Source organism: Syngnathus floridae, chromosome 22 (genome assembly GCF_059516105.1).
Source record: "Syngnathus floridae isolate MCC-2025c chromosome 22, RoL_Sflo_1.0, whole genome shotgun sequence".
Taxonomy (NCBI): Eukaryota; Metazoa; Chordata; class Actinopteri; order Syngnathiformes; family Syngnathidae; genus Syngnathus; species Syngnathus floridae.
The window spans coordinates 7,389,607-7,404,418 of NC_142434.1; the positions used below are offsets into that span (position 1 = coordinate 7,389,607).

The following is a 14,812-nucleotide window of genomic DNA, read 5'->3' on the forward strand; positions in this document are numbered from 1 at the left end:
ACTCCGGCCAAATCGGCCACTCCAAGTTAGTTAAAGGCCATCTCATAGAAATGTGTCTTTAAACGTGTCTTAAATGTTTCTACTGAGGTAGTAGTTCTAATATCCATTGGTAGGGTATTCCAAAGCTCTGGAGCCCGAATAGAGAATGCTCTAGAACCTGCAGACATTTTCTTGGCCCTCGGTGTAACTAAAAGACTAGAGTTTTGCAAACGAAGGTTACGAGATGGAACATAAGGAACGACTAGGTCGACGAGATATGAAGGCGCTAAGCCATGCAGTGATTTATAGGTTAGTAGAAGAACCTTGAAGTCACATCTCAAATGGACCGGGAGCCAATGTAATTTGGCTAATATTGGGGTAATGTGATCAAATTTTCTTGACCGTGAGAGCAGCCTCGCAGCGTCATTTTGCACTAACTGTAGACTTTTGATACTGGACTTAGGAAGACCAGAGAATAATACATTACAGTAGTCCAGGCGCGACGTGACGAACGCATGTATAATAGTTTCCATATCCCCGTGACGAACGCATGTATAATAGTTTCCATATCCCCGGTCGAGAGGATCGGACGAATCTTAGCAATATTACGAAGGTGAAAAAACGCAATCCTGGTTATATTCTTAATGTGTTTTTGAAAGGAGAGCGTTTGGTCAAATATTACCCCGAGATTAGTTACAGTATCACTCTGAGTGATCGTACGGTTATCTATAGTTATAGTGGTTTCCTTAAATAAGTGTTGATAACGAGCAGGACCAATTATCAACATCTCAGTTTTATCTGGGTTAAGACGAAGGAAGTTGAGAGACATCTATTGCTTGATCTCCGCAAGGCACGCCTCGAGATTACAACAGTCCCGCGGATCTGTCATCGATAATGGCATATATAACTGGGTGTCGTCTGCGTAGCATTGAAAACTAATATTATATTTACGTATTATGTCCCCAAGCGGAATCATATAAATATTAAATAAAATCGGTCCGAGTACCGATCCCTGTGGGACACCACACGTAACATTATAGAGCTTAGAGGACGTATTGCCATGGACCACACGGTGCGTCCTGTCTGATAGATAGGAATTGAACCAGCTGAGTGCTGACCCTGAGATACCAACACAACTTTTAAGACGCCCTAATAAAATATCGAAGTCTACAGTGTCAAAGGCAGCACTAAGATCGAGTATTAACAATACAGACGACGTATTTGAATCCATAGCTATGAGGAGATCATTAGTCACTTTAGCAAGTGCTGTCTCTGTGGAATGATTAGCTCTAAAACCAGACTGAAAAGCGTCATATCGATTATTAGCGATCATGTAATCAATAAGCTGCTGCGCTACTACTTTTTCAAGAAGTTTTGCTATGAACGGGAGGTTTGAAAATGGCCTATAATTACTGAGACAGTCTGGGTCAAGATTTGCTCGCTTAAATAACGGTTTAATAATGGCGGTTTTAAAGGCTGTTGGCACTATCCCAGAGGAAACAGACATTGATTATATTTAAGACGGATGGTCCTAAAATTGGAAATAATTCTTTAAGTAGTTTGGCTGGAAGCGGGTCGAGTAAACATGTTGTTTGTTTAGCCGCACTAACCAATTTTGTAAGCATTTCGAGGGACACGCTTTTAAAATTTGAGAGGGTTATTGCATGATCCCCAGCGCTAGTAACCGGCGGAGCGATTGGAATGGTATTCTTGATCTCGTCCCTAATGGACTCAATCTTTTGAGCAAAACATTTCATAAACTCGTCAGCTGAGTGGAAGGAGCTATCGGGGGTCGGCTGGCGCAGTTAGCTTTGCCACTGTATCAAATAGGTATTTAGGATTGTTTTTATTGAGATTAATGACTTGCGAAAAATAACGAGTTTTTGCTAAGATAAGCGCATCTTTATATTTCAGGAGGCTGTCCTTCCATGCCTGATGGAAAGCCTCAAGTTTGGTTAAACGCCATCTGCGCTCATGCTTTCTACATACCGTAATTGCCGGACTATAAGCCGCGACTTTTTTCCAAAATTTTGGACCCTGCGGCTTATAGTCAGGTGCGGCTTATATAAGATTTTTTTCGTGATTTTTGTGATGACTTGATCACTTTTACTCTTAACACTATTATATACAGTAAAAGCTACAAAACAAACTGACAAATAACTCGTTTTCAAATCAGACGAGTAAAAACTGGTCAAATATTTCTAAAAAAAGCTATTATTAAAAGTGAAGACAATTTGCAATTCTAGTAATGACACACGAATTTGATGCACAATTTGTCTTCGCGGGCCACATAGAATGATGTGGTGGGCCGTACCTGGCCCCCGGGCCTTGAGTTTGACACCTGTGCTCTAAACCCTTTCTCTTACTCTGCCATATCACTCAGAGATTACACAAAGCAGTGGCGCTGTTTGGACAATCTGCATTGTAATTGTACTAAGTTCATCTTGTTTTTCCTTTTTTTAATCACTTCACTGGTTTCTTTTAAATCAAACAAGTTGTTTGATAATAACTTGTTTGATATAAAAGAAACCAGTGAAGTAATCTGCATTGTATTAAAACCCAATCAATCAGCATTTAAATTCAATTCTTCTGACATTTTGCTCACCAAAAACAGGTTGTAATGAATGTGAACTTTTAATGCATTTTATTCAGAAGGTTACTTTGAACCTTAAACGGCGGCGCGGCGTACTTATGGATTTTTACGGCCTCCGGCCTCCAGGAGGCGCTTTAGCAAGAATCAAGAACGAGACAGGCGAAGAAGAGATAATGCGCCGAAGAAGACGCGCTAGTTTTTGTTTACATTTCGCGCATCACGCGATCAAGACGGACATTACTGAAAGGAAGCCTTTATACACAAACCGTCATCATGGGGGACAAAATAAATGCATATGATGCAGCTTTTAAGCCAAAGGCAGTCGATGTTGATGACATTATCTTGTGTCTACTCTGGAGCGTACTTATGGATTTTTACGGCCTCCGCTCTCCAGGGGGCGCTCTAGCAGGAAGCAAGAGTGAGACAGACGAAGAAGAGATAATGCGCCGAAGAAGACGTGATCGTCTCGCGCATCACGCACACACCCACGTTAACACAAAGACAGGAAGCTTTTATACATAAACCGTCATTATGGGGGATAAAATAAATGAATATGATGCCGCTTTTAAGCTATACGTGTCGCTCGCTAGTTTAATATAATGTAGCACTTCGTGCATGAATAAGATTAGCATGAACAGAACCTCTTCACACTCGAAGAAATGCATAAAACCGACGACGAAAGAGACTGAGAAAGTGTGAGGCGAAGGATATCTAACGCCATTCCAATCGGACACTAAGGAGGAAGACTTGGTTTCAGTGCACAGGAGGAAGATGAAGACGGCTCTTTTTGTACTTTTACTGGTATGTTTTTTTTAACCAGCCCTGTTCGTGCTGTGCTACCGTGTTGCTGCTGTGTAACCGCCGCCATTACCGCCGCGTCTCAGTGACTTTGCTGTGTTAATTCCGTGTTGTTGTGGTATTACTGCCGCGTCGCAGGCAGTGTTTGGAAAGAAATGTTAAGGTATGTTATTAAAGCTTTAAAAAAAACTTTCTGTGTCCAGTCTTTCTTTGCTAATAAGTCGCATGCACACTTCCGCGTTGCTGCGGTACTACTGCTGCGTCACAGGCAATGTTTAGAAAGACATGTTCAAGTATGTTATTAAAACGTTAAAAAGGCTTTCTATGTACTTTCTTTCTTTGTAAAAAACTCGTGTGCAAGTGCGGCTTATAGTCCGGTGCGGCTTATGTAAGAAAAAAATGAAATATCCCTGAATTTTAGCTAGTGCGTTTTATAATCCGGTGCGGCTTATAGTCCGGCAATTACGGTAATTGTTTAAGCGTACGTGTTTCATCTGTGAACCACGGAGTTGGCCATCTACGGCGAGTTTTCAGACGTAGCGGCGCCACAGAGTCAATGGCTTTTAATAATGTCGCATTGAATTCATTTGTAAGATTATCAATAGAGCCGCTGTATGCGGGAAACATGGCGGTTGCCGGCGACAGTAACTCAGATAGCGCAGTTGCAGTCATGGAGTTAAAATTACGGCTGCTATAATTCTGATTGCTCTCTTGTCTTTGACAAGGAACTAAAATTTCAAATTTTATTAAATGATCAGACAGAACAGTAGTGTATGGCAGTACTGCTATATTTGAGGTTGCTAGTCCCCGGGATAATACCAGATCTAAGGTATTTCCATTCTTATGCGTTGCTGCCTGTACGGCTTGCGTAAAACCAAACGTATCGATTAAAGTCTGAAATGCCGAAGTCAGTGGTTCTGACGGTGAATTCATATGGATGTTGAAATCACCCATGATAACTATATTATCTGCATTTGTCACTAGATCAGCCACAAATTCTGAAAATTCATCCAGGAAGCCAGAGTAAGCCCCGGGTGGACGGTATGTAACAGCAAGATAGAATGACGGTAAAGCAGTGGATCGCACAATGAGAACTTCAAATGTTTTAAATACGTGAATTGAGCGAGGCCTAAATCTAAGCTCAGAATTTGAGATGAGGGCGACACCCCCACCCTTTTTTCGAGGACGCGCCACATGCGAGCTCACAAAATTTGGAGGCGAGGCCTCGTTAAGTGGCAGGTTTTAACCAGGTCTCGCAAAGACCAAAAACGTTTAGATTATGTTCCATGATAAGGTCATTAACGAGAACTGCTTTCGTGTGAAGCGATCTAATATTCATAAAATCGAGTTTAAGTGTAATCGGTCGATCAGGGTGCGTATCTATCGAAGGATTTTTAAACGGGATGCGAGTAAAATTGTGCCTAACATCACCTCTCAAAGGTTTATTAGCGCGGTGGGATGAAACGACCGTGGGAATTTGATGATGAATATTTGTTACACATGTGAAGTTATCTAAAACAGGCACCGTTTCATCAGCAAGACCGGTCGGGACGGAGTGATTGGATTTGTCTACTACCCCAGTAGAAAGTGTGTTTGTGTACTGCCGCACTATTTAAACTGTCGCGCTCTAGTCTACACGAGGAGCTATGTGTATGCTGAAAGTCTAGCCTAGCGCTAGTTAACTTTAACTTAACAGACTCCAAACCCATCCTCACAGGTGGTCTAATCACCTGTGCCCTGGCCTGCTCTAAAGTGACCTATCATGAGTGGCTCAAACAGTAATCTATATTCCTAGAAAGAGTGAAGGCGCCTTCACGGTTAGGGTGAAGGCCGTCCTTCCTCAGCAGGTCGGGGCGGCCCCAGAAGGAGGACCAGTTATCTATAAAATACAGTCCCTGCTTTTACAGAACCCAGCCATCCATCGATTAAGGGAGACGAATCTACTAAACCTCTCATCCGTGCCTCTCCCAGGCAGGGGGCCAGAGACAAATACTCGTTGCCGACTCATCTTTCTGGCAAGATCACAAGTCCTCGCTATGTTTTTCTTTGTGATCTCTGATTGTCTCATCCTAACATCATTGGAGCCGACGTGTATCACTATGTCCGAGTAGCTAGCGTTGGTGGAACTACGCTGTTGACTAGGCCTATTGCGAGTCAACTCCCTAAGATTAGCTTCTATGTCGGGTTCTCTGCCCCCAGGAATACACATTACCGTGGCTGGATTTTTAAGCGTAATGTTTCGGGTAATGGAGTCACCTATGACCAAAGTGTGAGGGCCAGTAGACCGAGATGACTTTGGACGGCTATGCGTCTTACCTGGCTCATCGCGATTAGCAGGCCGCTTGGGGCTAATGCTAACCGGGCTAGCGGGCTGACTACAGCCCGCGTCTATGTCCGCCGCAACTACTGTTATCGCATTATTCTGCTCTAACTGGCGGACACGTCCCTCTAGCAGAGACAACCTCTCTAAGAGAGGGTGCAGTTGGTGCACGAAGCCGTACAAACCTCTTGGTCCGCTGCCATACTTTGTGTCCGAAGAGCGACGATCGATCGAGTGGCGTGAGTGCGCCGGCCGCCGGAAGTTCAATAACTAATTCTCAAGTCTCAGTCAGACATGAGACGGTGACAAGACATGGCCCACAAAAGGATGGAATGAATTCCCTCAACACATAGTCTTGCACAAACATCAAAGAGTTCAAACAATAAACTACAGTATACCTACTATTAAAACAGACACGCACCCACCGATAATTACGCAGTGTCTATATTTAGGTTTTTAACGTAACAAAAAGCACCAGCAATCGGAAGTGCTTCGCTACTTCAATCAGGCTTTCAACCTAACAACAATGCACGATCAGACGTGTGCATCATGATTTTAATTAGACTTCTAAAAGTTTTGTCCTTGAAAAAAACTATACTCCCCATAATTTTCTTCGGGCTCTTAAAAGTTTTATCTTAGGAAAAAAAACCTGGATGGGTTTATGGTATTACATGCTGTTCTTTAAATAAATAATTCATTCATTCAATCATTCATGTTTGCCCAAACTGGCGGGTGATTATTGTGCGTACCTAATGTCTGTTTTTATAGCCACATAAAGGTAATAAAGATATTTGTTTGCCTCAGGTTGTGTGTAAGTACATCGAGGACCCAGTACTCTTTGAGAGGGAGGATGTCGGACTGGTCAAGTTTGACATCCGCTACATGATGATGCTACGCTCTGTGAAGCCTTTACGTCTCTATGCCTACAATGTTTTCTGGTTGCGCTTTGCTAATAGGTATTGCATCATTACACCATGATTATCAATTTGGAATACGTAAATTTAATGTGGACAATGTTTTCTGAATTTCTTCAGACCTTTCTCCCTGGACCATTTTGATGACTACCAGAAACATTTTACAGTCATGAACTATACAGAGGGCGTGAAGCTGAAACAGGTACAATTAAATGCATTTCCTGATGAGTTGAATTTTCGTCATGGTCTGATATACGATTAATTGATATCTGAAACCGATGATCTCTGTCACCAGATTCACTGTGATGAGTTCATCTTGATGTTTGAAAAACAGTACCCACAATGCACATGGAAGGAAGTGGAAGTAAGTGATTCAAATATATTGAACCGATGATCTCATGATGGGATGTACATAGAAATCATTGTAATTTTCCATTTGACTCTTAGAGTTTGGCGAGCGGGAGACAAGAGTCAATTGACTGTTTGAGAATCAGTTTTAGTTTGTACTAAAACAGTGTTTGTATCACAATAAGCCTCTACTAAAAACACGGTTTTTAGTAGCACAGGGCCCACCCCCCTCCCAAAATGTGCTTGGACCCCAGATCATTTGTGATCAGATCTTCACATCGGACAATAGACACTAGATGTGACTTTGGCTCAGCTGATCTCTGTACTATGACTATCCAGATAATTGACTATTGGCTATTTTCAGATTTTTCTGGGATCTTTTTCTTTTTAACCACACTTCTACTTGTCCCTCATAGGAAACATATATAAGCATATTTTGAAGATTTTTGGGAGTTCGTAAATTTTTGTTTTGTTTTGTGAACCTACTGAAATATCAGTAACCCCCCACACCCCAAGGACAAAATCCTACCTCTGCCAGTGGTTTTCTCCTGTCATTGTCATTGGCATTTCTGGGTCATATACCAACCAATAGCTTAAAGCAACTCTTTTCAAAGCTGAAATTTTGGCATTCATGTCAGATTTGGAGAACATGCTAAAACACATATTTTGAAGACACCCTCCAAGGTTTATAAAGATTGGATAAATGGTCAATGAGTACTTTAATCCTCATACCCCAATAATAAGATTTATGCAAAAAAATTCAAATTCATCAACATTAAACCTTCAAAGATAATAGTGGTCTACAGTCAGACCCCTGTCGCATGTCATTGCTAAATATTATATACATTATTATTATTATCATGATCATTATTATTATTTACTATAGTCATTATTTACTTGTTTACCAACTGTTTACCAAGACTTAGAATGAATCTTTTACCAACACTTCAAATGACTGTGGTACATATCCTGTCAATCAAGACCTGTTGATTATTTTTGATACAGCAATGGCCAACAATGGTAGTTGCCAAGTCCATTTTTTAAAGCATTATATGTCTTTTCCTCTCTCAGGCACAATTGTTTGAAGCATTTAAGAGGCTCTTCCAGGCTGCTTCATCTCGACCTGCCCCATATGGTATTTGTCCATACCCATCTTCTCGTGCCATCTATGCTGTAGACCTCATGCTGAAGTGGAGAACAGATGACAATGGCAAGTATTTGACCCATTCTTTGTTAAATAGACAGTTATAGAAACATCTGTTTAAAGCAAAGAGTACCATATTGTCCGGACTACAAGTCGCTCCGGAGTACAAGTCGCACCAGCCATAAAATGCATAATAAAGAAGAAAAAAACATATATAACGCGCACCTAAAAACCTAAAATTTTCTCAAAAGCCGACAGTGCGCCTTATAGTCTGGTGTGCCTTAAATATGGATCAATTGATGAATTTGTTGATCCACACTGGTTGTACACAGTGCTCTGCCAAAATGTTTCAGTACGTTTTAGTACGACTAGTAAATTACAAGGTCGCATCGCTTCCCAGAAGTTCAGCAACCGTGGTCAGGGGGCATCACTGAATAGCTGTTGTACCCGTGAGGCTATTTCATTTCAAAATAGGCTGCTCCATTAATGTTTCGAGTAAATTTGCTGATCGATATGGAAGGGAAACACAGATAAGCAGTACCAATGTGTTAGATCAAACTTTAGTCAGTTCTGATCATTTTATAGGAGATCGTTTGAGAAACGCGATTGTTTACACTTTGCTGAGGCTCATGGGAGTCTGCGAGCTGAGGCTCATGGGAGTTTGCGGGTGGCTAATGCTATAGTGATAGCTGCTTTACACACGAGGCTATTTCATGTCAAAATAGGCTGCTCTGTTCATGTTTCGAGTAAATTTACGGATCCATATGGAAGGGAAACATAGGTAAGCAGTACCAATGTGTTAGATCAAACTTTAGTCAGTTCCGATCATTTTATAGGAGAAAGTTTGAGAAACGCGATTGTTTAGAGGCCTCATTGGTTATTGGCTAGTGGATGCATACCGCAACCCTAGTCAACCTCAGTTTGCTGCAGTATAGCTTCTATTTTATGCGCCTTTTACTCCGGTGTGCCCTATTTATGAAATAATTTCTAAAATAAAAAATTCAACGAGGGTGCGCCTTATAATCCAGTGCGCCTTTTGGTGCGAAAAATACGGTACAAGTCGCATTTATGGGGAAACTTCATTTGACAAAATACAACACCAAGAACAGACATGAATGGGCAACAACAGGCTAAACGAAATGATATGCTAACGTTACATAAACACAATCAAGGAACTGAGAACTTGCCTGACGTAACATCCATCCATCCATTTTCTCTACCGCTTGTCCCCACAGGGGTCGCAGGCGTGCTGGAGCCTATCCCAACAGTTATCAGGTAGTAGGCGGGGGACACCCTGAACTGGTTGTCAGCCAATCGCAGGGCACATAGAGACGAACAACCATTCGCAATCACACTTAGGGACAATTTGGGGTGCTCAATCGGCCTATCAAGCATGTTTTGGGGATGTGGGAGGAAACGGGAGTGCCTAGAGAAAACCCACGCGGGCACGGGGAGAACATGCAGACTCCACACAGGGAGGGCCGGAGGTGGAATCGAACCCGCACCCTCCTAACCGTGAGGCGAACGTGCTAACCAGTGCGTCCCTGAGACGCCTCTAATGTAACATATTAACAGTTACCTAACTATGACATGAATAAGTTTATTGAACATCCGTGTCACTCCAAATAATTAAATCCATCGAAATCTTCGTCCTCTGTGTCACTTATAAACAACGCCGCTGCTGACTCTAGAAGTACATGTGGCGCTGACTTCAGACTATATAAACTGTATATAAAATAACTACAACATAAATAACAAGTTTATTGAACCATCTATGTCACGCCAAATCATTAAATCCACCGAAATCTTCGTCATCTGTGTCACTTATAAACAACGCCGCTGCTGACTCCGGAAGTAGATGCGGCACTGCCTTTAGTTGCTCATACTCAGTTGCAGTATCAATTATTCCACAGGCCTAGAGCAACCTCATGCTGTTTAATGTGAAAATAACATGTGACGTGATATACTAGTAAGTAAATAAAGTGTTAATGATCAAGTAATAATGTGTTAATACTGTCACATATAAGTCGCTCCTGAGTATATGTCGCACCAAACTATGAAAAAAAAAAACTGCAACTAATAGTCCGGAAAATACGGTACATGCTTCTAGTGTCTGATTTCATTGTTGCTCTTTGGATGAATCCATGAGTTGGTCATTTGGCTTCATCATCGAATTAGTTCATTCCACAATTTGTGCATTGAACCTTTGTAGAAGGTTTCAATTATCCCCAATAATTGACGTCATTAGCTAGTCCCTCTTTTTTCATGCCAGGTTGCAGTAAAATCCTGTGAGACTCTTTGGCCAGTCAGACTACACTCAAATCTATACTTGATCATATTGAAGCACAAATTGCTTTTATTTTATTATCTTCGTAAAGTTAAATCAATTATTTTGATCAAACAGAGTTGTAACTAAAGTGTCATCAGATGACTTAATTTTTGAATTCTTACTATTTGTTGCATTTATGTATTCAATCCAATGAGAGAAAAAAAATCTGTCATTTAGCAAAATAAATAGTTGTCTTATGTTTAATTCACGGCAGGTGAGCGTACCATGGTTCCTCAGATTCTTGAGTTCAACTTCAGCCCAGACTGCACCCGGGCCTGCCTCTACCACCCAGACTTCTACAACCACATGTTCCAGACGCTGTTCTTGGACCATCCTGAGGCCTGCCCTGTTACACAGATTTTGTAATCATATGGAGCTGGTAAAAGTTTGTTTATTGTTTACGGAAATAAACATATCAACAAGGTTGTCAAAGAACAAGTATGTCGTTGATGCTTGTAAACTTTAGAATACTTTAGAATAGGGGTGGGCAATTAATTTTTATAAGGGGCCACATGAAAAACCTGAGTTATGTCAGAGGGCCACACCAACGATAATTTAAACCTGCTCAACTTTATTCCATTGTAATATGCACTAAATTATTTATTTTAAATAGCTGGTACTTGTAATTAGAAGACTACAATTATTCTGTTAATATTTATATTAGGCTATGTGAAATTGTGGTGTATAGGTCAAATAAAAAAATCATTAATCAGTACAATTTATTCTTAACTTCTTTAACTTTTCCTCAAACTGTGAATTACAACACATTTATAGAAACATATCAATGTGTCCTCAACCCGCCTTGTTACGGTACGTCGGGAGAGTGAAACATTCTCAAATGCGCTCTTTTTCTCCCGGCATATCAGTGCAACAGAGTCCAATAAGCACTCCTTAATAAACTCTCTGTCAGTAAAGGGCTTACTTTTTCTGGCAATTTTGCGGGAAATGACAAAACTTGTCCTGACCGCTGCATCTCTGTGGGTGTGAAGTTTGATAAAAAGTCCTTGTTGGGCTTGCAGTTTTGCTACCAATGCATCACCCTCTGTTGCGCGCTCTTTATTAGACAGATTTCAGTATTTTTCCTCATGCTTGGTCGTGTAGTGGCGACTCAAATTATATTCTTTAAACACAGCGACCTGTGTGCCACAAACCAGGCACACGGCTTTACCTTTCAGCTCTGTAAAGAAATACTTGGCAGTCCATGTCTTGTTGAAAACACGGCACTCCTTGTCAACTTTTCTTTTCTTCGTGTCAGCACACATTTTGAGGGCAGCATTACTTCGCTGTTCACCTACACGCACAGCTCACATGCACGCACGCTACACCGAAGTGCGACGCCTTTCAAAATAAAAGCAGCACAGTTGTATTACATGTACGACACAGATTTTTCTTATTTATTAAGTTGTAATCAAATGTAATTTATGACTGCGGGCCGGACAGAGACGCACAAAGGGCCGGATATGGCCCGCGGGCCGTATTTTGCCCGGGTTTGCTTTAGAATCTAAAGTATCGGTCTGGAATGCTCTGAATGTCTTTCAAATAGGAAATTGCCAAATCCTGTCTGGAATACTTTGGCTTGCTGTTCCATATGCACCCTCAAAATATTTTTCAAATTGCTTCAAAAAGACTTTATGATCAGGGAATAGAATCAAAGCAATCACCATTTGAGATCTATTCACCACCTCTGTTACCATTAAAGCGGCAAGAAGTAAATTATACAAGGCTCCAAGTGAAAACCTATGAATGAGCACAGTAGAGAATTTAAAATGAATTGTCAAGTCAAAGTCAAAGTCAGCTTTATTGTCAATTTCTCCACATGCCAAAGACACACAAAGAAACCGAAATTTCGTTCCCCCCTATCCCACGGTGACAAGACATGGCTCACAACAGACAAACAGTAAACAAGTATAACAAAAGCGTGCTGAATAAACAATGAATAAATAACACAACAATAAATAAATAAATAAATAATTAAGAGGAGCACAAAAAGAAAAAAAACAAAAAAGAGCAAGTGCGCGTACAGCAGACATTCCCGAAAATAGCGCAACAGTGCCGCACGCTACGCAGAAGGGGGTAGCGAGTTCAGGGCCCTAACAGCCTGGGGAAAGAAGCTGTCGGCGAGTCTGGTGGTGCGGGAGCGCAGGCTCCTGTACCTCTTCCCAGAGGGCAGAAGGTCAAACAAAGAGTGAGCCGGGTGACTCACATCTCTGGCAATCGAGGTTGCCTTGCGGGTGAGATGGGAGGTGTAAATGTCCTTCAGGGAGGGAAGCGAAGCACCAATAATCTTACCAGCCGTATTCACTATGCGCTGCAGGGCCTTCAAGTTCTGTTCAGTGCAGTTACCACCCCAGACAGCGATGCAACTGGTGAGGACGCTCTCAATGGTGCCACGGTAGAATGTAGACAGGACTGCCTGAGGAGCACATGCACGCCTGAGCTTCCGCAGGAAGTACAGGCGGCGCTGAGCTTTCTTTGCCAGTGACGAGGTGTTCGCGGACCAGGAGAGGTCCTCACTGATGTGCACCCCCAGGAACTTGGTGCAGCTCACCCTCTCCACCACAGCACCGTCGATGATCAGCGGCAGGTGTGTTTTGTGACCCTTCCGGAAGTCAACAATGATTTCCTTGGTCTTACCGACGTTCAGCAGGAGGTTGTTGTCCCTGCACCACGTGGTCAGAAGGTAAACTTCCGACCTGTACCGAGTCTCGTCGCCCTTCGTGATGAGACCCACCAGAGTCGTGTCGTCAGCAAACTTCACTATGCGGTTGTCGCTGTAGGTCGCACTGCAGTCATGCGTCAGCAGGGTGAAGAGCAATGGACTGAGCACGCAGCCCTGGGGGGCCCCCGTGCTCAGCGTGATGCTGGCGGAGATTTTGTCGCCAACACGCACCACCTGAGGCCTCTGACAGAGGAAGTCCAGTATCCAGTTGCAGAGGGAGGTACTGAGGCCCAGCTCGTCGAGTTTGGAGATGAGTCGCTGCGGCACAATGGTGTTGAAGGCAGAGCCGAAGTCCACAAACAGCAACCTCACATATGAGTCCTTTCTCTCCAGGTGGGTGAGGGCCGAGTGGAGGGCAGAGCAGATGGCATCCTCAGAGGACCGCTTGGCACGGTACGCAAACTGGAAAGGGTCAATGGTGGGGGGGAGAACGGACTTGATGTGCTCCAAGACCAGCCGCTCAAAGCACTTCATGATGATGGGCGTCAGTGCCACAGGGCGGTAGTCATTGAAGCAGGACGGTGCAGGTTTCTTCGGCACAGGAACGATGGTGGCAGCCTTGAAACAAGAGGGGACGATGGCCTGCTGCAGGGAAACGTTAAAGATGTCCGTGAAGACACCCGACAGCTCCCCAGCGCAGTCCTTCAGCGCTCGACCCGGGATGTTGTCAGGGCCCGCCGCCTTACGGGTGTCAATAGCGGCAAGCGCCCTCCTCACACCGTCGGCAGAGAGGCGCAGGGGCTGCTCGTGTGGGGGGGGAGTGGTCTTCAGCGGGCAAGTGCTGTTCTGGGCGTCGAAGCGAGCAAAGAAGCGGTTCAGATCGTTCAGCAGACGGACGTCGCCCTCACAGCTCCTCGGCGCGGGCTTGTAGTCCGTGATGGTCTGAATGCCCCGCCAAAGGCTACGTGCGTCCTTGCTGTCCTTGAAGTGGGTGGAGACCTTGCACGAGAACGCCTTCTTCGCTTCTTTGATGCCTCGGGACAGGTCGGCCCTCGCTGTCCTCAAGCCAGCCTCATCCCCTGCTCTGAAAGCCTTGTCCCTGGCCCTCAACAGTCTGAGGACAGCCTCCGTCAGCCACGGCTTCCAGTTCGCGCGAGTGACGACGGATTTCGAGCAAGTCACATCATCGATGCACTTCGTGATGTAAGAGGTAACAGAGTCAGTATATTCCTCTATGTCCGTCCAATCGTTGTAGGTGGCTGCCTGCTTAAACAAGTCCCAGTCAGTGGTGTCGAAGCAGTCACGAAGTGCATCGGAGGCACCCTCAGGCCACACTCGAACCTGCCTCCGAACCGGCCTGGATGCCTTTACCAATTGTCTGTATGCGGGCAAAAGCAAAACGGTGAGATGGTCAGAAAGCCCCAGATGGGGGAGGGGGGTGGCTTTGAAGGCTCCCTTTTGCGCCGAGTAGACCAGGTCCAGGAAGCTGTCTCCACGTGTCGGAAAAGGAACATGCTGGTGAAGCCTCGGGAAAACAGACTTCAGGTTGGCATGATTGAAGTCTCCAGCGAAGATGGTGAAACCGTCAGGGTGCGCCGTTTGCTGTTCACTGACAGCCTGGTACAGTTCACCAAGCGCCGCGATCCTGTCTCCTTCGATGTTGGAAGGCGGGATGTGTCAAACGCACCTCTTGCATTAAGGTGCCCCCGGCTTCCCGGTAACGGGTTT

The 14,812-nt window shown here is 43.8% G+C and overlaps 1 protein-coding gene across 7 annotated transcripts in view; it reads left to right on the forward strand.

Annotated features, from left to right (window-relative positions):
• Positions 1-14,812, forward strand: part of ttll12 (tubulin tyrosine ligase-like family, member 12) — a 49,765-nt gene that overhangs the window by 22,495 nt on the left and 12,458 nt on the right. For all 7 annotated transcript variants that reach the window (XR_015855371.1, XR_015855370.1, XR_015855372.1 and 4 more), the window contains exons 10-14: positions 6,495-6,646; positions 6,725-6,806; positions 6,900-6,968; positions 8,024-8,162; positions 10,640-10,804. Coding sequence is in view for 1 of the 7 variants with exons in the window: in XM_088366861.1 (XP_088222987.1) it covers positions 6,495-6,646; positions 6,725-6,806; positions 6,900-6,968; positions 8,024-8,162; positions 10,640-10,791 (594 nt within the window). In the remaining 6 variants the exon portion in view is untranslated. The remainder of the gene's footprint in view (positions 1-6,494; positions 6,647-6,724; positions 6,807-6,899; positions 6,969-8,023; positions 8,163-10,639; positions 10,805-14,812) is intronic.